Source organism: Nansenia antarctica (assembly GCF_963989245.1).
Source record: "Nansenia antarctica genome assembly, chromosome: 9".
In the NCBI taxonomy this organism is placed as follows: domain Eukaryota; kingdom Metazoa; phylum Chordata; class Actinopteri; order Argentiniformes; family Microstomatidae; genus Nansenia; species Nansenia antarctica.
The window spans coordinates 34,364,331-34,388,073 of NC_137679.1; the positions used below are offsets into that span (position 1 = coordinate 34,364,331).

The following is a 23,743-nucleotide window of genomic DNA, read 5'->3' on the forward strand; positions in this document are numbered from 1 at the left end:
CTATGTGGCCACGTTGCAACGTTTTTTTTTTTGGGGGTGGGGCATTTGGCGCCCCCCGGGCATTTTTATTTTCATTTAAATAATTGTGTCTCTGATGAAATGAATTTTATGTCTCTATGAAAACATGTCTCAGCCTACTGTCTCTATTACGCTTCGCGACACTCGCCTCATGCGAACCTCCCCTCCCCTACTGTTGAGTGTGTGGGTGGTGATGAGGCAGTACTGGTGGCTTAATGTGGTTGTGGTGGGGGTGGCGCCCCTAAAAAATGTTTGGGTGGGGGGGGGGCATCAAATCATACTCTCGCCTAGGGCACCTGAATGCCTAGGGGCGGCCCTGCTTGCTACCTCCACCCAGAGTGACACCACAATGTTTGACTGACTATTTAAATAGGTTTGATCCACTGTAAGATTTGACAGCTGAAGCGTTAATTTGCTCAATGGGATGAGCCAATTGCTGCCATCTCCTGTCCAATATCGGTAATACCGCTGAAAGCCTGAAACGAGTCTCCTTAATCAAACCTAGTTCGGAGATTAGCCTGGAACCACAGCAAAATGTATTCTGGTTGTCTAGATCCAGGTTGCTAAGACTAGCTGTGAGGCAAGAGATGACAATATTTCGTTAGAAAACTGTATAGAAGCTCTGTTTATTTAGTCAGTTCATGTTGACAGTTACTTTTTACAAAAATCTGTATTTACAGAGTTAACCCATACATTGACCCATTTTGATTTAGACACACAAATACAATAAAGCTCAGTTCAAAAAGTTATTCATTTTTGATTAGATTAAATAAACCAACACAAAAAGAGATGCACATCTCAAGCTGTTCTGTAGAAGTTCATGGTATACCCTTCTGGTATACCCTTCTCCAATCGAAAGAAAAGCAGTCACTTGTGATTCATGCCTAACTCAAATAAAAAAAAGTGCCATTTAAGTTAAAATCAAAGAAATCAAACAGTTGGCACTGTCTGCAAGTGTGAACAATGAAGAGCCTACCACAAATGCAGTGTGAGTTTGTGCAACCAACTACAGGTTCTGGATCAGTTTATCGTGTTAGTATGCAAACCTCAACCCTCTTGTTTTCAGCCCTGTGGGGCCTTTCACTATGCTTTACTGTACATGTATCTCTAGATGGATGAAGCGATATGTTACACATGAACAGCCTAAAGATTGCCCAGTCATCAGGGGCGATGCTCTGCTGCTCTGTGTACTGTTGAAGGTGTATTGTACAAAGAACCTGGAATATGTAGCTAAACTATCCAGTCATCCAATTGAGAAAGAACCATTTAACACATAAAACCCAAGTGTGCGCAAGGGCTAGCACACTCCTCCTCTGCAGCATATTGTGGATAGGTACATTCATATTTCAATACTAAAGTGACATTCTTCTTACTCAAAGGCAAGAAATTAAACGTGACGTGTTATCGTCTAGCCAACTCTTATTTCACAGTAGAAACTATCCCATAAAATGACACATACATCAGTTGAGTTTACCCACTCATTATATAAACCTCTCCCCATTAATAAAAATCAGAACATTTTCATAAAACAATAAACCATAACTTAATTATACTCTTAGCGTAATCCAGCAACTAAACACTGCATCCCCAGACACAGGGTCATACTTCACATGGTAGTTGTGAGAATGAGGGTTACAGTTTCACTACTGAAGCACTACAGTGTCACTACTGTGCTGTGTGACAGGTAAATGAGTAGGCGGGTCTAGTTCTACGGTGCTCGCCAGAAAACCTGACAACCTTCCATTCAAACACTGCTCCATGCCCCAGAAAGCTTCTGAAGACAGCTCTGATGCCAAGGCCATACTTAAGACATTTCCAACTGTTCTCATCTCACAAAGGAAACCTAAAACAGCCCAGCCACATTGTAGTCAGTCCAAGACTGTCCAAAACACTTTCTTTTATGGTATAGATTGTGTGGGTAATTCCATTGATTGTATAACCAGAGGGCAACTAGCTTTTTTGGTGCCTCCATTGATTTGGAGTGTGGCGGTGGACACTGCGGAGCTGGTTTTCGAGGCGAGTCTGTGTTTCCAGGTGAGTTTCCTGTATCATGGCGCAGGGTCCTGTTGATTCTGCATGCGTCTCTCTGCGGCGGCTGCCATGGTCCTGCGTCTGAGCATAGTCAAGTCTGAGTCATGATCGTCTTCCTCGAGACTGGGCAGGTCCTCTTCCTCCTCTTCTGGGCTCTTTCTCAGAAATCTCCTGTGAGGAGAAAAGTATGTATATGTCATCTCTCTGTTCCTGTCACAATGAAGAGTCATTTACAACACTGTTGTCTTACAACTGGTTGTAGTGCGTCCTGCTTTGCCTGGATTACCAGTCTTGGAAATTATGGATATTGTTGAAAATCAATGACACACTCACTAGTCAAGCCAAAACATTGAAAAGCAATGGATTTGGTGAGTAATCCCCACTACTACCTAGTTAGTGTACAGTATTGGGGATTACTCACCGAATCCATTGCATTGCAATTTATATATTTTAAAATATTTTATAAAAAATAAAAATAAAAATAAAAAATCGGAATAAAAGACAGAACATTTTGATTGGTTTGTCGACTTGTTCCCGGTTTCACCAGCTGCTATCACATATAAGGCATTGGGTTTGACATTGTTGAACAGGGTTTTTATTTAGACACGGGTGGTCCCATGGTTACATAAAATGTAAAAGGATAATATATATAATTTTTTTTAAATTAAGGACTGTGTCTGCTGTTTGACTCCTGCTACCTGCGGGCCTGCTGTAGGAGGTCCTCTTTCCTCTGCATCAGCATCTTCTGTCGCTCCTCAGCTGACTTGGAGAAGCGGCTGCCTCTCACCTCCAGGTTCTCAGGCTCACTGCGGGTCTCCGCCCCTCCACTCGCCCCTGCACCCTCCTCCTGGGCATGGCTCCCCTGTAGAGGGGGGCGCTCCGCGGCCTGGTGGGGGGTGGAGGAAAACCATGCCAGATTACCATGGGCAACACCCCCCTACTCTTTTGAGCCCAAAACTCTCTTTCTACCTGACCCTCGGGGATAAACAATTCTACTCAAGGGGGAATGTGTGGAGCACAGAGAAAGACAGGAAGTAAGGAGGAGAGGGTATGTCAACAGGGCATGGGCATATATTTACACTGTAGGCCGTGGTGCTAGACCACTGGACCACCCCACGTGTGGAGCTTCTCTTGACAAATCTTTCCTCTTCGGTCTGAACACAGGACCTACCTGAGCAGGGAAGGGCACCTGGATGCGCCCCTCTAGAATGTTGTCAGTGGTGACTTCCACAGAGCGGGTGATCTGTAGGTCTTGCAGAACCAGATGGTAGGGCACCTGGGGAAACATCTCCTGGATCTGATGGGCCTAGAGAGAACAGAACCACATTACCCAGCAGCCACCTGAACAATAGAGCTAATCATGAAGGGGTAGATGTAATAACAGATATTTCTTATTTAGAAAAACTCATTCTGAAATCCACAATCAGTAAACGGTGAAACTAGCGAAATGGCTGACACACCACTCGGGGTAAACAACAAGGAAAACACGGTGTGGCTTTAGTACAAGTAACAGAGAGACAGTTTAGCAACTCAGCTGCACTAGAACGATTGAGAAGACGGGGAAATAGTAGCGTATGAGGTTAGCTGTGCCGTATGCGTCTCTGACCCTGACTCACCATGGCATTAAGTTGAGAGTTGTTGTCCTGAGCGATACCCAGGATGTTGGTGGTGTGACTGTGCATTACTTCTACGGAGAAACTGGGCAGCCAGCTGGCAATGTGGGACCCTGTGAGGAGACGTCACCACACGACAACCAAAACCAATTAGAGCAGTCCGTTTAGTGAGCACACTTGGTAAAAATGCACACGTCTGTATTCATTTAGCAGTTTAGTTGACAGGGACAGAACCCATTAATCAGCATATCAGTTTACACATCAATATAATAATAAATATCAAAGTTAGATAGTGAGTGAATTACCCTGGCGGGTGTGAGAGAAAATTATTATATGTAATAAGCTACATTTAAGATTCAAACTCCATCATCTTAAGTTGGATGTCTACAGCAAGCTGTAGAAAATGATTTCCTGTTGTCACACAATAAAACCAGTTTCTCTACTTGAAGCTTGACATTGGCTAGACAACAGACACATTTAAATGATTACAATGAAACCTGTTTTCTCCTGTGCCATACATTTACATAGAAACTCAGAACAATGCTGAGTCACACCAGAGTGATTGCCCGGCATTGTTCACTCTGTGGTCACCACTCCTCACTTTTGTTGTGCTGTGGGGAAGGGAGGGTCAAATTCCCCCCTGGCCTTCATCCCCATCATCTTCCTCAATGTTCAGGTCCACACCCCCTGTGAATGATTGGTTTGGACCTCACCTAGGGGCGGACTTGTTTATGAGGGGAACTGAGAGCATAAATACTGACATGTAATGAATGATCTTGACTTTTACGAGGAACTTTGAATCGTTCAGATGCGTCTGACGAACCTGTAAACTTCCTCCTTCTGCAGAAGAATATTAAATATATTTTCTTATACATCTTGAAACGAAACAGGCTGCCATTATTGAAATTTGCACTTACAGTTGGCGACGAGGAACAGGGAGCGGCTGCGAAGGTACCCAGTTTTGTCCGCTTTCAGCCATTTTTCAGCTGACGAGCTGCTTTGAGAAGACTCTCGCGTTTCACCTAGCAAGTGACGCGGTTAAGAGATCCCCTCTATTTTTTTTGATTGGCTGGGAGCGGATGATCAGGGCCTTGGCACGCTGTCTACGTAAACACACGAACAAGGGTAAGCCTGTCGATTTTCATTTTGTATACGGAACAGTATTTTAATCGGAGATAGATACCTGTTTGGAGAGGTTTTTGCTTCCGGGTGCACTTTGTGATGCATGGCTTGTGGCGTTTTTAGACGATTTACATGTTACCGTGGCTATAATTGCACCTGGCAAAATCATAAGACTGCTCTTTTTGTGTATATGATATATATATATATACGTGTATCTTTCTGATCATGGTTAACAAGAGGTCCATGGTGTCTAAACGATCGTGAACAGTGGTTAACTAGTGCCATTTGATTGTGATAAGACGTTGCTGTTTTTTTGGTTAACAGAAGTCCAAATCAGCTGTTTGTTTTGGTTAACAGAGGTCCATAATCAGTGAATCCTAGGTTGATCTAGGATTGGGGTTTTATTACACAGAGGTTTAGTTCTGTGTAAAAGTGGGAACACATTTTCAGTACTTATCCATAAAATTCATTGAGCCAACCAGGAGTTCTGAATTTTCCATGTATGAATATAGAGTTTCATTGAGCTAACCAAAGTTCTGAACTCCAGTTTTAATTAGTTAATCAGTGTTAAATACTTTTCCGTTATCTGTTGACTCAGTGCATATGTAAAAGGCAGTGCTGATAATTGTATTGTTAAAGTAATTGTTTTCTTATTTGTGATAAGACATTACAGCTGTTTTCTGTGTTTAGTCATTCCTTGTGTGTGTTTTTTTTTGGCTATTTTTACTAATAGTGCTATTTGTATCTATATTTTTCCCTTGAAAATAACTTGATTTGAGTTTAAAATGGGTATAGAATCAAGTCGTTCAGAGAGAGTGAAACCACTTTTTGGCCCTGCTAAGATAATGGTCGATAAATGGGGTTTATCTGCTGTTAAACATATTGGGTTATGGTCTAAGTATTCATCTTTTCCTGCTACATGTGGGACACTGAGCGTTAGCATGTTAAATGGGATTAGAATAGAATTGGAGACTTTTGAGAAAACATCTGTAGGAAAGAAAGCAAAGAATGAGATAAATTGGGATTGTTTTAGAAAGTAGGAACGCATGGCAGAGGACAAACACAAGAACTCAGAAGAGGGTTTACTTTTGAAATTGCTACAGAAAGTAAAAGAGCAGGAAGATAAAGTATTACCTCCAACCAATAGCATGGATTTAGATCCTCTGCCCCTGTACCCTGACCTTCAAAATCTCTCAACACAGCTAGGATCCCCACTCCGTCCAGCTCCCCCGAAATATACACCCCCTTTACCTGTGATCCCATTACCTGTTGAGCAGCCTGCACGGCCTAACACTAGACAGGAAGCTAGGCAAAGAGAGCAGAATAGTGCAGACAATTTTTTGATGCCAATGATCCGATGTGCAAATCCCAGAGGTCCCACAGGAGAAGATGATCCAACCTGGGAAGCTCATATTGAAGTTTATCGGCCGTGGCGTTCAGATGAGGTGAGAGACATGTGCAAGACGCTTACCGACCCCTCTCTCGATTCTGAGACATTTGCTAATGAGATGGTAGACTTAGTGGCCATGTACAGACCTTCTGCAGCTGAGATAGGTACCATTATACGGGCTAAGTTAGGGATGAAATGGTTGACAGTACGGGGACATTTTGACACTAACTTGATGGTGAACGACCGAGATTATGACCCACAGTTCCAACAAATACTAAGGCGCATCAAAGACAAGTGGCCAAAGATAATTGATTGGAGCAAAGTCCAGATGTGTACTCAGAAAGGAGAGGAACTGTTCGAGGACTATTATGTCCGTTTAGAGAAATGTTTTATATTACACAGTGGTGTAGCTCGGGATGATAATAACTACTCCACACTACTGAAACCTGCACTTGTAAACGGACTAAGACCGACTTTGAGTGAGCAAGTGAGACTGACCTGCATTGGGTCGGAGACGGGGACCCTAGAAAATTTGATAGCTCACTGTAAACATGCAGAAAGATTACACCTTACTATAGCGGGGGAGGCTCATAAAGTGTCTACACAGGATCAGGTGCGTCTACAAGCTGCACAAATTAGATTTTATGAAGGACAAGAGAAACGTTCTAGAGAACAGCATGGCCAGCCACAAACAAATGTCAGACAGTGGGGTGATAAGGGTTTTGCATGTTATAATTGTGGGGGCAACCATTCCTACAAATTCTGCCCGACACCACAACAGCAATTTTAGGAAATAGTCTATAATTGTTGTTTCTCCATGTACAGCTCCAGTTTTTTGTATATCTTTGATGGTTTAAGAATGTTCTTGTTTTCCGACACTTTTAGGAAAATTGTTGAGTTTTGAATTTTCTTGTTGTGAAAAGAGACCCTAGCGGTTTTTGAGTTTCTGTTTTCTATTATTTTATTTTTATTCTTTGCATTAAGCAAGGTTTTATATTTTCTAACCCAAGTCATGGGGAGCTGCTTTCTTGCGCAGAAAGACCCTGAGAGTTATTTCTATTCTCAAGAAGGTAGGTTTATGTGTGAAACTCTGGGAGAACTGATCACTCTCCAGTTTGAGTTTTGTGCATAAACCTGTCCAAAATTATATAGATCTGTTTGGTATTCATGCATTGTTCAGACCATGATGTATTGAAAAAAGAACCATGTGGCCTGTCGTATCAGAGGCTCATAAAATACTATATTTTTGATTGCTAACTCCCACTAACTCATTAACAATTAACCCTGGTTTTTCTTGTTTTTGAATGATTTTTCAGTAAGTATATTTTGACATCATAAAACATGACACATTTGTTTATGATTTTCAAATCACACGAAAATGTTCTACCGTTTCCTATTTTGATATTAAGATGTTGGTTTGATTAAACAAAAAATTCTGTTGCAGTTTTTTTTATTTGTTAACTGTCTCCTCAGACAGACCAGTGGTGGCCCTGTATTACTGCAGATACACTTGATTTTTGCCACGGCAAGAATGTGATATATATTTCAGAGTGGAAGCCGTTTTACCAGAATCCAGAGACGGCGTGCTACGCAATATCCAGCCGGATGATTGAGAGATGAACCAGGGCCACCAGAGAAGGAAGCGACGACCAGGGTTACCAGACACACCAGAGAACACCGAGGAGATGACGATAAGGGTGCCAGGCCCGACAGAGAAGGACGCAGCCACCAGGGTGCCAGGCCCGACAGAGAAGGACGCAGCCACCAGGGTGCCAGGCCCAACAGAGAAGGAAGCAGCCACCAAGGTGCCAAACCCGCCGGAAAAAGAAGCAGCCACCAAGGTGCCAAACCCGCCAGAGAGAGAAACAAACGCCAGAGGACGAGACCCGGCAGAGAACCACCAAACGACCATCAACGACAATGTTCCAGTTTCAACAGCCCGGACCGCCGAGCCTTCAAATCAGAGCATGGCCGTTTCAAGGAGGAAAGACACATAGTATCATGAGAGATTTTGCTTCGAGGATGAATTACTCTGATTGTTGGATCTGTCAACCTGTGAGTCCAGCCAGGGTCCAAAGTGTGGACACCTGTACTAGTGAAGATGCTGGTGAATGCCTGCATCATGTTTTCGATAGTGCTAAAGACCACTCCCCAGACCATGCCCAACATGGAAGGAGACAGACGACTGCCTGAACCTCAATGACACTGACAGACGACGACCGATTAGGAAGAGATTGAAGAGCAAGCAAATCCTCCAACTGGGGTCAAGTGCTAGTAACCTCTGATCCTGAAGATGCAAGAATCAAGAAGGCGTCGGTCGTTTGGATTTATTTTTTTTATTTTTTTTGTTTTGTGTATGATGTACTGTGCTTAATTTTAAGCTTGGTTGTTAATTTTAGGATTTTTGGGTTGTGATGATTTTTTTATTATTCTTTCTCCAAAAATGTTTTGAACCATATTTTTCTAATTGTTCTTGTTTTAAGAGTTTACATCTTAAAAAAGTGTGGAATGTGAAAGAAAATTATTATATGTAATAAGCTACATTTAAGATTCAAACTCCATCATTGGAGTTGGATGTCTACAGCAAGCAGTCACACAATAAAACCAGTTTCTCTACTTGAAGCTTGACATTGGCTAGACAACAGACACATTTAAATGATTACAATGAAACCTGTTTTCTCCTGTGCCATACATTTACATAGAAACTCAGAACAATGCTGAGTCACACCAGAGTGATTGCCCGGCATTGTTCACTCTGTGGTCACCACTCCTCACTTTTGTTGTGCTGTGGGGAAGGGAGGGTCAAATTCCCCCCTGGCCTTCATCCCCATCATCTTCCTCAATGTTCAGGTCCACACCCCCTGTGAATGATTGGTTTGGACCTCACCTAGGGGCGGACTTGTTTATGAGGGGAACTGAGAGCATAAATACTGACATGTAATGAATGATCTTGACTTTTACGAGGAACTTTGAATCGTTCAGATGCGTCTGACGAACCTGTAAACTTCCTCCTTCTGCAGAAGAATATTAAATATATTTTCTTATACATCTTGAAACGAAACAGGCTGCCATTATTGAAATGTGCACTTACACGGGTTTCACCGTACTCTTACTTGTGTGGGCCTTACCATCAAAGTGGAAGAAGTGGTTGTGTTGATTTAGGTGTGCTCTGGCATCTGCAGTAGCCCCCCCAGGGCCCATGTTGCCCTCCTGAGCGCCCCCTGGCTGCGGGCCCGGGGACTGCACCCGGCCATTGTTAATGTTCAAAGACATCCGACATGTTGGACACGACGTGTCCTGCTCCAGCCAGGAGCGCAGACAGGAGCTGAGAAAAAAAAAACACACAGACACAGACACAGACACACACACAGAGACACAGACACAGACCGACAGACACAGACACAGACACACAGACAGACACACAGACACAGACACAGACACACACACACAGACACACACACAGACACAGACACAGACACAGACACACACAGACACAGACACAGACACACACAGACACAGACACACACACACACAGACACAGACACACACACACAGACACAGACACACAGACACACACACACACACAGACAGACACAGACACACAGATAGACACAGACACAGACACAGACACAGACACAGACACACAAAGTCTTTAAAAAAACATACGCTGGTCCTTGGAAATATCATTAATGAAGTATTCCTAATAGGGGTATTGCTAGTTGGGTCAGTCTCTTACTTGTGGAAGAGGTGGCCACAGGGCAGTTTGCGAGCGGTCTGCATAGCATCCCAGCAGATGGCACAATCATCATCATTGGCAGTCAGCTCTTCTGGTGTGGCCACTGAAAACCTGTATGTGAAAGGTACACAGCATAGAGGTCAAGGTTTAAACTGCAACAGAACATCCAAGTATTATGCAATCTTGTTGGTGAAACATATCAACAATTCTCTATTAGGATCACTTATGAAGCTGCTTCCTAAGCAACAAAAACAAGAATTACCGACAATTGAAAATAAAATCACCAGAAATACAGTATTATAACATTATTAAAATGAATTTGACTTTCCAAATTGGACATTTAATTACCTTCTTACAGCAACATTTGCTCTAGGTTACAGTTTGAAGTTGTGAATTGCAGATGGAAATCACTGTTTGAGGTGAAACTGTAACGTCTCGCCCTGCTCCTTAGTTTAAGCTTGTCTTTGTTTCATGTCATTCATCACTTCCTGCCCTTGTGTGTTTGCTGCCTTTGTGATGTCTACCCTGCCCTGATTTGTGTCACCTGTCATCATCCTTCCCTCTCCTGTGTATTTAGTCGGTGTGTTCCACTGTCTCTGTGCCAGTTCATCTTTGTCCCTTGTACCAAACATTCCAGCGATTTAGCCTCTCTCTTATCTTCTGACTGACTACCCGTGTACCAAACCTATTTTTGAAAGTACATTTTCATTTTTTGTCTCCGAGTCGTGCGTTTGAGTCCTTTGCCTGAGTACTCCAGCCATTACAGAAACACAGCCAAGGCAAGAGGCAATACATGAGTATTGTGTCCAACTGTTAATACAAAATCAATTTTAAAAAGAAAAAAAGAATCCTTCCTTTTTCTAGCATTGTGACTGCCAATGGCACCTGGTCCTTGCATAGATCTTTGCTTATGATGACTGATGTATAGATGATTCACTTACTTTAGACAAATGTCCAAAATGTTAAATGTAATGTAAACAACAAGGACAAGGAAGACAAATACAAACATAATAAGGAATATAATATCAACATGACAGCGTGACACTTAGACAGGACAACAAGAGTTGTCAGTCGACAGACCTGGCCTCCATGTTGTCGATGACGCGGAGGTAGTTCTTGTGACGGCGAATACGCCGCTGGACCTCTTGGAAGAGATAACGAAGCTGCATGAAGATCACCAGGCTGGCCATGGAGAGCCAGATGTTGCCAAAGAGCTGAAGGAAGAGGGGTAAAGATCAAAACATCTTTTGACAAAGTCAAGTTTAAGCTGAAGAAAAAGCGTATTATGGGTATTAAGTCAGGCAAGTGAGGCGAATGCTCTGGCATATCCAGTGATAGCACTACAGACCAGCCAACAGCAGACACTCTGTCTCCCTCACCAGCATGTGGATGTGGTGCATAAGGTCCAGGGAGAGCATAGCCAGCTCCATGATGAAGTCCGTGTAGTAGACGTAGGTGCCCTTACTCTCCCAGGTGCCTGGGACTTTAAGGTCCCACAGGTGAATGGAATACCTGGAGAGGAACAACACTACAGCATTACACATCTGGCTAAACTCATAGGATAAGCTTCCTAAACATTACACAAGCCTGCATATAGACTAAGCAGCTAGTGCCAGTGGTTTTCCAGGGTACATAATCCTACATATTTCACTGTTCAGCTATTCTAGTTTCCATGAAAACAGTCCATGCACTGAGCTAAAGTTTCACAGTAATGTTTTACACTCATTAACAAGTCTCTCCCATTAATTCAGTCCTGATCCCCCTCCTTAAGTGCAAAGCAGTCTTTCGACTAGTGACCATGGTTAGTTACTAAGAAAACATTCTAGATTTGCAGATGTTATGACATCAGTGTTGCGCAATAATTATATTATTATAATTTTTGTTCGGCTGCGCTCAGGCAGGCGGTTCAGGACCATGTTCGCACGGACAAATAGACTGAAGCTCAGCTTCTACCCTAGGGCCATTCAGGCCCTGAACACAGCAAAGACCTAGGTTCTAGGCCCTGGACAATCTAGACAATTTGATGGCAGCTACTAGATTGTAAACATAAGTGCAATATTGAAATACAACTGTGAACATTCTAAACCTGCTAACTGCGACACTTTAATGAATGTGCAACAAATACTATGTGCAATATGACAACCCTTGTGTACATAAGGTTCAGATATTGGAAAAAGTTAGGATATTTATAGCATAGCATAGAGTACAGCACAGTGTTTTATTGTATAGTATAGTAGTATAGTATAGTAGTTAGTGTACATAGCCTTTATTTATGTAAACCAGCTCTTTTCCCTTTTTTTATTTTACCCTTGGCCCTCTTGTTTGTAGTCTTTTTTCCAAGCACCAGGGGGGCCCCCCCTCCTAAATTTCGTTGTATGGTACCTGTACTGTATTAATGACAATAAAGACCATTCATTCATTCATTCATTCATTAATAATAATTATAATAATAATAATATTTAATTTATATAGAGCCTTTCAAAGAACCCAAAATACAAATTCACAGAAAGACAGTCAGACAAACCAAAAGAGAAAACACAGAGGCAACACCAAATATCTGAACTAGGGGCCAAAGGCCTTGATGACCAGGTGGGTTTTGAGGGCTGATTTGTAAGGGGTTCACAAAGACTTACCGCATGATGACATGCCCTGTACGCACGGTGACCAACAGACACTGTGGATGGACAGAGACACGGTTAGAGTAGTGTCAACACATTCATGTAGAACACATTTATAGGCAAAATGAGAAACAATGGGGGGGGGGGGGGGGGGGGCATGGACAACACTTAGGTTGTGGGTTTGATTCCCGCTAGGACCATATATACTGACAAATGTATGCACTCACTAAATATATATATACAGTATATATATATATAGTAGGGCTGCAACGATTAGTCGACCAGTCACGACTAATCGATTTCGAAAATTCGTCGACGTGAAATGTTGCTGTCTATGACTAATCGCATACATTTTTTTTTTGAAAAAAACGTTTTTTTTTTTTGTTTTTTTTGTTTTTTTAACGGGAGCCATGCAAGAATCAGCTGGGTAAGTTTTAGCTAACGTTGTTAGCCAACTGGCTAACGTTATATTGTTAGGGTCGTAATGTTTATGTTAGCTTTACTGTTACATGTTGGAAAACAACGTCTCATGGACAGGGCTGTACATGCTATGAGCGTTTGTGCTATTAATTTATTTGCCCTGTGGCACGCATGTGACAGACAGAGGCGCTTGTATGTAACGTTACGTAGCAGGGGTTTTCCATGTTGAAGCCAGGAGAACGCGAGATGAAATGAAGTGAGGGGTGGTCGCTATTAAAATACCAGGTAGTCATGGTGGATGATCATGAATGATGCTTGATAAGTGAATGCTATTTCAATTATGTTGAGTCCACCAGCGAGCTGTCTGTAAGATAAACAGCGCCAAGCGTAGCCTACTAACGTGAGCTGTCTGTAGTCTAGCCAGCAATGCTAGCTAGCCAGTCAACTAGCTCTGTGAGCAGCTGTAGCTTGGCGTAACGTTAGGTTAGATAGCTAGTTAAGCCGGATTTATGCTTCTGCGTCGCCATTTACGCGCAGCGAAAAGCCACACGACTAATCGAAAAAATAATCGACAGATTAGTCGACTACCAAAATAATCGTTAGTTGCAGCCCTAATATATATATAGAGAGAGAGAGAGAGAGAGAGAGAGAGAGAGAGAGAGAGAGAGAGAGAGAGAGAGAGAGACTATATGTATATATAAGATGAATACCTATGACAGACAAACAAGTGACACATTCTTTATGGGAATGCAATGTGTCAGTTGGGGCTTGGTTCTCACCTCTGCAGCCATAAAGGACAAGGTGTGCATGCCACTGGCCAGGACGCCACACACCGCAGGCAGGCGACTGCAGCTCAGCAACAGACTCACCAGCAGGCCTAACACAAGCATGTGACTGTTCATTGGAGTGGTCGGGGAGAAAGAGAGCTGCGGGGAGAACAACGTTAATGTACTCCATTAACCTAGAGAGCACACGGACATGCACACAGATAAGACATGTATGACCACAGACAATGTTATGCAATAATAGGGTACCATGTTACCGTAGAGGCAAAGTACAGCAGTGACACACGCTGATGTAACACAGTTTTCTGTGTCATGACGGCACTGCTCTTACATGGTAGTACGTTTAAGTCTATGAAAAGACTCTGAAACATTAGCTAAAGCTTAGACACAACATGTTGGCAGCAGGTTCTATTAATAGTGGTGGACCTGAAAAAGTGTCTCAGGGTGGAATCCTAACACGAGATCCGCCCGTGTAAGTCTGATCACCGCACACATTTTCCATTAACATTTATTTAACATTTATTTATTTAACATTTAACATTTAAATAAATAAATAAATAAATTTAAATAAATTAAATAAATACATTTATTATTATTATTTATTATTATTATTATTATATATTATAAATATTATAATTATTTATTATTTATTATTATTTTATTTAATAAATAAATTAAATACATTTATTTATTTATTTATTAGCAAGATTTATGTGAATGTTGAGTATAGCTCACTACATCATATCAGTGGCATCTGGGAAAAGTAGCTTGTGTGTTGATGCTGTAAACAAGTACACTCCTGCAGGACACCCTCCCTACAGAGGCATTCAGAGAGAAAATGGAAAATAAATCTATAAATAGGGAGGTACTTTTCAGTCAGTTATCTTCTCAGACAAATTGTGACAACAGCTGGTGAAACAAGTCGACAACCTATCCAAATGTTCAGACGTTTATTCTGAAAGATTTAAATAAAACAAAGCTGAAATGTATTTACATTTTTCAGAATAAAAATCGGCTGCTAACTTGTTGCCGGATTCACCAGCTGCTGTCGCAATTATGACGTTGTGGAGGTAGGGTTGGAAGATTTTATTTTGGTCTGGCAATGTTTCATTTAGTTTCATTAAATTCCTTTACCATCATTACCAACCCCGTATTAAGACTAAATAACAAAAAGCAAGCTGAAGCAGAAGTCAGAGGGAACGGGTAAAGCAAAGGGGAACAGAATCCGAACGGACACTTAATTCCTGACCTAGGCCTAGCCTATTTCTAATGACCTAGTTGGCATGCCTTCGCACAAAAGCCCAGTCAGTTGTGGTTTGCCATATTCTGTTCCTTCTGTGGCAAACAGATCACAAATGACACGTCTATTGCAGTCTAACAACCCACTTCACCAGAAGCCCAAAGCACAGTAGGGCTGCCACAAACGATTATTTTCATAGTCGACTAGTCACCGATTATTTTAACGATTAGTCGACTAGTCGGATCATAAATTACAGCTTATCGCACAATTACTCAATCGCTCTTATTTAACTATCATCTTCTAAATCAGCTTCTAAATTTAGCTTGAAGTTGTTAGTTGTTGTTGTAGGCATGTGCTAACTAAAAATAAAGACAATTAAAATGATTGTTCACTCAAAAATAGATATTTTAATGAACTTTGCAGATTTATTTCTGGCATCACTTGCATGTAATGTAATGTAAAGAGTAGTAGAGAGTGCAAACTGCTGAGTAAAATGAGGTAGGCTAGGCACTAGGCAACCAAAAGAATACAAAAACAAAAATAAATACTTGTACAGAGTACAAAAGTTTTGCTTTGCTTCACTCATCTCTGGCATCAAACATACATTTTAAATGTATTGAATAGTGCTGCAAAATAAAATGAGGTAGGCACTAAGGCAACTAAAAAAGAGCAATTATCCACAAAAAGAAATGTTTGTAGAGAAAAGGTTTGGTCTCAATCAAATAACATAACAAAGAAAAGTGCAGGAGACTGAGCAAAGAAATTGTTTCTCTCCTGTGTGGACTATTCATTCATAGCGAGGAAATGCACGTTGGCATCTTGACAAGATAACTATCCATAGTAGAACGCGCCTTCTTAGCACTGTAACGTTAAGACAATTTTTTTAGCTATTTGATAAGTATCGCTTTGATGACAACGTTACAGCACATAACGTAAAATAATGTAAGAAGGCTTTTAACGTAACGATATCGTTAGCCAATAACAAGCTAACTAGCTTACCGAGACGAACCATCGTCTTCCTCGTCATCTGCCACAACGTGCTTCCTTTTGAGATGCTTGCGCATCATAGACGTGCTGCCATGATATTATGAATAAGCGAGTTCAGCTTTGCAAATTGTATATTTTACATTCTTTTTTTCAACGTTGTGGTTGAAATGCTCCCACGTACGAGGACGGGAAGACATTTCTCCGTTTGTTTTTCCGGGGATGTCACGTGTGTCCCGGATGACCGACACTGCGCATGTACATCAAAGACACTGGGAGACGCTAGCCAGTGGCAGCTTCAGGGAAGAAAAACGAATGCTTATCGCTTATATTGCATCTTGCATATTGCATATTATCCCCTTATTGCAGGCCGGCATTGTAAATAAGAATTTTGTTCTTAATTGTCTCGCCTGGTAAAATAAAGGTAAAAAAAACAAAAAAAAACGTTTTTTTTAAAAATTTCAGCTCCAAAAAAACATGCGACTACGGCGATTACCAAATATGTCGGCGACGATTTTGGTAGTCGACGTCGTCGTGACTAGTCGACTAATCGTGGCAGCCTTAAAGCACAGTGTGATATAGGAAGGGGACAGTGGATGAGACCTACGTATTCAAAGCGGTCTTTGCACAGCTGGACCATGAGGTGGACGAACACCAGGGCGGAGAACCACAGAAACCACATGACCACCTCCTCCACCGTTTGAACGTTCAGCACTCCAAAGATGAAGATGAACTTGTAGAATATGAAGTTCCAGAACTTGTCCTTCAGGTGCTGAGGGAACAGAGGAGAGGCCAGGTCAAGAGTGAAGAACATTAGGTAACATTCCAATGAGCAGTGACTTAACAAAAAAAAACTTACAACTCAGAATACTCTATATATACCCCCCCCCAAACACACACACACACACACACACACACACACACACACACACACACGCACGCACGCACTGCACACCCCATTTAAAACACCAGTTCCATTAATCCATTGTTATGACAACAACAAAAACTCACCTGCTTTTCACTGACTCTGAGAGGCCCAAACACCACATACTGGATCATTTTAGCAATCAGCATCAGGTAGCAGCAAGCTGTGTTCACCAACACCTGTGGAGGAGTGCAGAAAGAAGGGAAAGAATGACCACTTAACTTCCTATAGCCTTAACTAACATCCCATCTTTTCAGACAAAGTTAGCTCTCATCTGAAAAAACGACTCACCCAAACAAAGAGACTGTCAGTGACAAGGTACCACAGAACAGTGGACGCTAATTCTGTATCTGGAATAGGCCCATCAGTAGGCTGTAGTCTATCAGTAGGCAGGATATCTCCTTCAGTGGGGGCAGGTGGAGGGTGGTCCAAGTCTGAGACCCCAAATCCAGGTTCTGTTACAGTGTTGTATGCACTGAAGATGCTGCCAGCTAGCACAGCCACACTCAGAGCTGTGTAGGTCTGCAGACTGGGCCATGGAAACCTCTCTAAGAAGAACAGTGGCATCGCAGTTGAGATTGGAGTCCTCTCACCAGACTTGTTGATACGTGTGACACACCGATTCCAGAAACACCAGAGTTCTGCTTACAACCTGTGAGGTCAGAAAACAATGGGGTTTTAGCCAGGCTTGACTGTATAGTATGTAAACACAGGCTCAGGAGGTAGAGCTGGCGTCTAATGATCGCAAGGTCAGCGGTCCGATCCCCCGCTGGCCACGTGTCGGTGTCCTTGGGCAAGACACTGAACCCCGAAGTGCTCCCAATGACCGGGCCGGCGGGAGGCTCAAATACCGCTGTCAACAACTCCGGAGGAGCTCCGGCTAACTATAGCCCAGACTCAGGAGGCGGAGTGGTGATCCGGTGTCGGGTCAGTATGTCAGATAGTGTTCCCCCTCTATTAGGCCTAATTGAGGTTTTAAGAGGTATCTAAGGCAAAACTTAAAATTAATGATTAGGCTACATTAATTGCCTTCAACTATTGCCTTCAAAGTGTTTTCATGCATTTAAAAAAAAGATTTTAAGATTAATTATATAATGAATGAATGAATGAATGAATGAATGAATGAATGAATGAATGAACCCCAGGGCCATTCAGGCCCTGAACACAGCAAAGACCTAGGTTTCTGGGCCCTGGACAGTCTGGACGGATTGATGGCAGCTGCTGGATTGAAATCAGGTGTAGTGCTGAGGCACAAATGTGTACATTTCAAGCCTGCAAACTGCGACACTTTAAACGAATGTGCAATAACACTATGTGCAATATGACAACCCTAGGGTACATAAGGTTCAGAGAATAGGAAATGTTAGAATAGGTATAGCATAGAGTACAGCACAGTGTTTTATTTGTATAGTATAGTATAGTGGATAGTGTACATAGCCTTTATTTATGTAAACCAGCTCCTTTCCCTTCTTGTTTTTTATTTTATTTTTTCCTAGCACCAGGGGAGCCCCCCCCCCTCCCAAATTTCGTTGTTTGGTACCTGTACTATATCAATGACAATAAAGACCATTCATTCATTCATTCATTCATTCATTCATTCAAGTGGCATAGGTGTAAGGCACTACATATTACAATAATCTAAATTAGATTACTCTAGAAAGACACACTTTCTGCCAGATCGGGAACACACCGTTTTGCCCCATGGATATGATTTTGCATGTGGTTTCTCTTGTCTTATTTATGTATAAAGTGTTCTTTGTAGTATATTGAACCTTGGCTATTGGCGGGAGTGGAACTATGTACAAGCCTTCTGGGCATCGTTCCCTCCTTGCACAGTTTTTTTTATTTTTTTATCATGTGCTGAATAAATAAACTAACTAAACTAAACTATCTGACCGACACCAGCATTTAAGACTCCAAAAAGTCTCACCAATACTAGCGTCCTGAAATGGTCTAAACAGCCCAGTCAGAAGTCATACTGAAGTGTATTGACTATTCCCAGAGTACTGTCGGGAATAATCAACACAATTGAGTGTGTCTCTACTAGTTAGACAGCTTTAGACAGCTAGTGTGTCTCTACTCGTTAGACAGCTTCAGACAGCTAGTGTGTCTCTACTAGTTAGACAGCTTCAGACAGCTAGTGTGTCTCTACTCGTTAGACAGCTTTAGACAGCTAGTGTGTCTCTACTCGTTAGACAGCTTTAGACAGCTAGTGTGTCTCTACTCGTTAGACAGCTTCAGACAGCTAGTGTGTCTCTACTCGTTAGACAGCTTTAGACAGCTAGTGTGTCTCTACTCGTTAGACAGCTTTAGACAGCTAGTGTGTCTCTACTCGTTAGACAGCTTCAGACAGCTAGTGTGTCTCTGCTAGTTAGACAGCTTCAGACAGCTAGTGTGTCTCTACTAGTTAGACAGCTTAGACAGCTAGTGTGTCTCTACTAGTTAGACAGCTTCAGACAGCTAGTGTGTCTCTACTAGTTAGACAGCTTCAGACAGCTAGTGTGTCTCTACTAGTTAGACAGCTTCAGACAGCTAGTGTGTCTCTACTAGTTAGACAGCTAGTGTGTCTCTACTAGTTAGACAGCTTTAGACAGCTAGTGTGTCTCTACTAGTTAGACAGCTTCAGACAGCTAGTGTGTCTCTACTAGTTAGACAGCTTTAGACAGCTAGTGTGTCTCTGCTAGTTAGACAGCTAGTGTGTCTCTACTCGTTAGACAGCTTCAGACAGCTAGTGTGTCTCTACTAGTTAGACAGCTTTAGACAGCTAGTGTGTCTCTACTAGTCAGACAGCTTCAGACAGCTAGTGTGTCTCTACTAGTTAGACAGCTTAGACAGCTAGTGTGTCTCTACTAGTTAGACAGCTTAGACAGCTAGTGTGTCTCTACTAGTTAGACAGCTATCCCTTCATGACGGTAACACAGCTGCTTAACCAGGTATGTTAGCGTGCTAGCCAGCTGACGGGCAACACTAGGAGGATTGTCTCTGCCTCTACTGACTTGACTATATTCTGACATGTGGGCCACATCACTACAGGCATGCGTGTCAGATATAGAGGCGACTTTTGGCTAGTGTTCACTGAGATGGTCGAGCCCAAATTGGGCCATGTGGTTAGCTAGCTGCCTGTCCCAGAGCCAGGACCTGCCAGATGTTTACATCGGAGAAATCCCTCAGCTATCTAGCTTAGCTAGCTAACTCGAGCTAGCGCAACCTATCTTTTTTGAGACAGAAGAGATCAACCAAACCAGACAAGTATTAGAACAAAGTTACGTACAGATCGTTCATTGAGACATCGTTAATGGTCAACATCCAACGTCCTTTTTCCTGTGTGAAAATCAGTTGTATGTGTTGACATACTTGTTTTAGCCAGCTAGCGGTGACGTCAGGAGTGAGTTGTGAACGACGTCATAACAGTGACGTTTCAAAATAAAGGACCTGATGATGTACAAATACGATACAAGGATGCTCGGGAATTACAATACATCATCATGGGAAAAGGTGTTACAAATATTAGTTTGATTAACAAAAGAAATGATAAGAATAATAATTTAAATGAAAATGTTATTGCTTTACTATTCTTAGAATATTTCGACGTTTCAGTCCCTTTCATCATTGGTACCGCACTGAGGGATACATGGGGATTATAAATGAACAACAAACTAATGTTATAGAGTTGGTTATGTAACCGGCGAAGAGCTTAATGGACTTAATGAACCTCTCTTGAGGCTGTGCTTCTCTATTTCTCCCATTTATTCTCGATAGTCTGATAACAGTGGATATGTTAAGGGACCGATGACGTTTATGATGTAACACTCATAATATTACGAATTAATCATTTGTAATATAATAATAACATTGGATTGTTATTTTAGACCAGAATTATATTATTTGACGTTATTAAAAGTATCACATCATGGTTCAGCGACAATGTCTCAGGCCAGTGTTTTGTCTTGGAAAAAGGAGTTTGTATAGTGCTATTTTTGTACAGTCTTGTATCCTTGTATCCATTTTTACAAAAACTAAAAACAAAAACCATGGTTGCTCTCCTGTCTCAGATGTGAATGGCACATGAGCGGCGAACTAACAGTGAAATCCATTCATTTTCACTGGGAGTAAATCACAGTCAGCAATCACAGTCAGCAGAGAAATTAAGTGGGCCGACATGAGGATGTGGCCCAGGTCCCAAGCAATCTCAGACCAAAGATGGCCCAGTAGCTACATGAATGTATCAGGGCCACATTTCTCATACCAGAGCTGGCCCACAGCAAATTACCAACTGTCCACCAGGGCTGGCTCCCCAGATTTGGACCAGGTCTGGCCCATGTAATTGCTGTTTTTGGCACTCAGTATGTGCCACCACGAGATCTAGTGATTCCTTCGGTGCACGAGCAGTGCAACGAGATAGCCACGTGACAAAAAGGCTGCTGAGGGAATTGTCTTGATCTCTGAAAGTTACACATTCTCTTATTCTGTTTGACCACAATGACAACATTGGAATGGCAATGCATGTCAATGGAGTATTCATGTTATCCTTCCAATCCATCTAAATACCTTCTAGCGATACACTGGCTTAGTCTTCTTGACCTAAATGAAAATCCTACAGTTGATATCCTTTTAAAGAAATAATTCAAAGACTCTTGGCAATTCCTTGAACTGTCTAGTCTAAAAACCTTTCCTCTGGAGAGTGACACACTTGCGTTTTGCCCTCTCGTGACACAAGGACCAAGATTAATGAATCACCACTCAGATAGCCCTAACCCTGTGAGAAATGTCTTTCCTGTTCGTCCCTGTGGTTAAAGGGAAGTGGTGGCTTGCTTGTGCTGCACTTTGCTGCACTCAGTCTGAGTACACCAACGGCACACAAGCAGCATGAATCTTTCGGTCGGTCTGCCTTCAGAATCCATGGCCCTTGAAGAGTACGCTGGTGGTAATGCAGTAGCCTGTGTGATTCTGGCCTTGTCCTTTCTGGTGGGAACTCCAGGGAACTTGCTGGTAATCTGGACCATCCTGAGGCATGTCAAGCAGAGCTCCCACACTGTCACGCTCATCCTTCACCTGGCAGCTGCAGACCTGCTGGTGCTCATCACCTTGCCGGTCTGGATTTACTCCCTGGCCCGCTCCTGGGTCTTCGGGGAAGCCTCCTGTAAGGCCTTGGTGTTCCTCATCAACGCCAGCATGTACAGCAGTGTGTTCCTCATCACCCTCATGAGCGTGGAGAGGTTTGTGGCCGTGCGCCACCCCTTCGCCTCGGCTGGCTGGAGGAGGAAAAAGGCACTAAACAAGGTCCTGCTTGTCCTGTGGACTTCTGCCTTCTTGTTCAGTATCCCGGTCATTCCCACCCAGGTACTGGACGGGAAGGTGGGGGAGGAACAATGCCTATACAGGGAGTACACCTCGACGGCCCAGGAGGCAGTGTGTGTGCTGCTGGAGACCCTGGTGGGCTACGTCATCCCCCTAAGCATCCTGGTGGTCTGCTACCTCTGCCTCTGTAGCCGCATTGCCCAGATGACCTTCAAGTCCAAGAGAAAGTCCACTGGCCTGATTGCCAGCGTGGTGGTGGTGTTTGCTCTCTGCTGGACCCCTCACCACATAGGCAACACCCTCTCCCTCATCATCCTCACCGTCCCGCGGTCCCACTTCAAGACGGATCGTCTGGAGAGTGCCAGGGACGCCATGACGTTCATTGCAGGAGCCCTGGTTTTCATTAGTAGCACTGTCAACCCACTGCTCTACATGTTTGCAGCACGTTCATTCCGTAACTCGGTGGAGAAGCTCTTCCGCCACATCTCCAGCTCCACTGCCCCAGGAGAGGGGAATAAAGAGTTATCCTTTGTGACCAGGAGATGCTCTCAGACCCAAAGCTCACAGTGTGTCACAGAGTCAAAGGAGCAAGTAGATGTACTCCTAAGTATTTGTGAAAATGTTGCACCCTGAGTTCTGTGTATATGTGTTCGGTGTTTGAAAGATATATTTTGTATAAAGGTATTTTTGTTTAATGTAAGGATTTGAGAAGTCTCATTGTATGCTATGATGCATTTTAGCATAAAATAAATACAGTAGTACATAAAATGTACTCTGAAAACTCCAAAATTGTACTATGAAATCTCCATACAATGTATCATTAGTGATATTGATAAAGTGTGAAACAGTGTAATGTAATTTCTGTTATTTCATTCATTTCAACGTTCATGTTCATTATTTACTCTGTAGATTTAATGTTCAAATGTAATGTTAAGAAGAGAGAAAAGTAAAAGAAGAAAATGTTGTTAGTAGTTTTGTAAAATGTAAGACCATACTGAAGCCATGAGGATACACTGTGAGTGTTTGTACTAAGTTTCTTGTACTCAAGGCTCCACTACATTTATTTTGTTTACCCTCCTTACATAGATAATTTCATACACAGCTTTAGCAGTCATAATGGCAACAACAGATGTTCATGTTCATGTTCATGTTCTTCCTGTTCAACTGAGTGCACCATTATCATTAGAAAGGAATCTTTCCCTTTTAAGATCAAAGTTATGAATGCCAAAAGATATAATTATTTTTAAATGTAAATATTACCCAAAAAAATCTTATAAATCAGCATCAAAACAGTAAAAAAAATGTCTAGTCTACAACACCATAGCATCAATTCTGCGACAGCACGAGTCATGCTTTCAACTTCCCTCTTTCTGCAGATTGCAACATGAAAATGTTTCTGTCCTCGTTGACATGGGTAAAAAGAGGAATTGTGTACTACTCTTTGCCACATTGGAAAGACATATTTGTGAAATGGATTTTCCTATGTTTGCGAAATGTAGTTCTGTAAATGTGTAACACAGAGATGTATATTTGTAAAATAAAAATGTTATTCAGATTTACTGA

At 42.3% G+C, this 23,743-nt stretch overlaps 2 protein-coding genes across 2 annotated transcripts; one reads left to right on the forward strand and one right to left on the reverse strand.

Moving 5' to 3' along the window:
- Positions 1-637: 637 nt before the first annotated feature.
- amfrb (autocrine motility factor receptor b) lies at positions 638-17,460 on the reverse strand. The gene is made up of 13 exons (XM_080538781.1): positions 17,174-17,460; positions 16,969-17,061; positions 16,565-16,729; positions 13,728-13,874; positions 12,544-12,584; positions 11,290-11,422; positions 10,991-11,124; positions 9,911-10,021; positions 9,303-9,499; positions 3,666-3,775; positions 3,221-3,355; positions 2,748-2,935; positions 638-2,220 (listed from the first exon to the last, which is right to left on the reverse strand). The coding sequence occupies exons 1-13, from the start codon at positions 17,447-17,449 to the stop codon at positions 2,067-2,069; spliced, it is 1,884 nt and encodes a 627-aa protein (XP_080394907.1). The 5' UTR covers positions 17,450-17,460; the 3' UTR covers positions 638-2,066.
- Positions 17,461-21,748: 4,288 nt separating this feature from the next.
- On the forward strand, positions 21,749-22,813 carry LOC308165566 (leukotriene B4 receptor 1; the record flags this gene model as incomplete). The annotated part of the gene is made up of 1 exon (XM_080539715.1): positions 21,749-22,813. One exon carries the CDS (start codon positions 21,749-21,751, stop codon positions 22,811-22,813), a length of 1,065 nt encoding a protein of 354 aa, XP_080395841.1.
- Between the last annotated feature and the right edge of the window lie 930 nt (positions 22,814-23,743).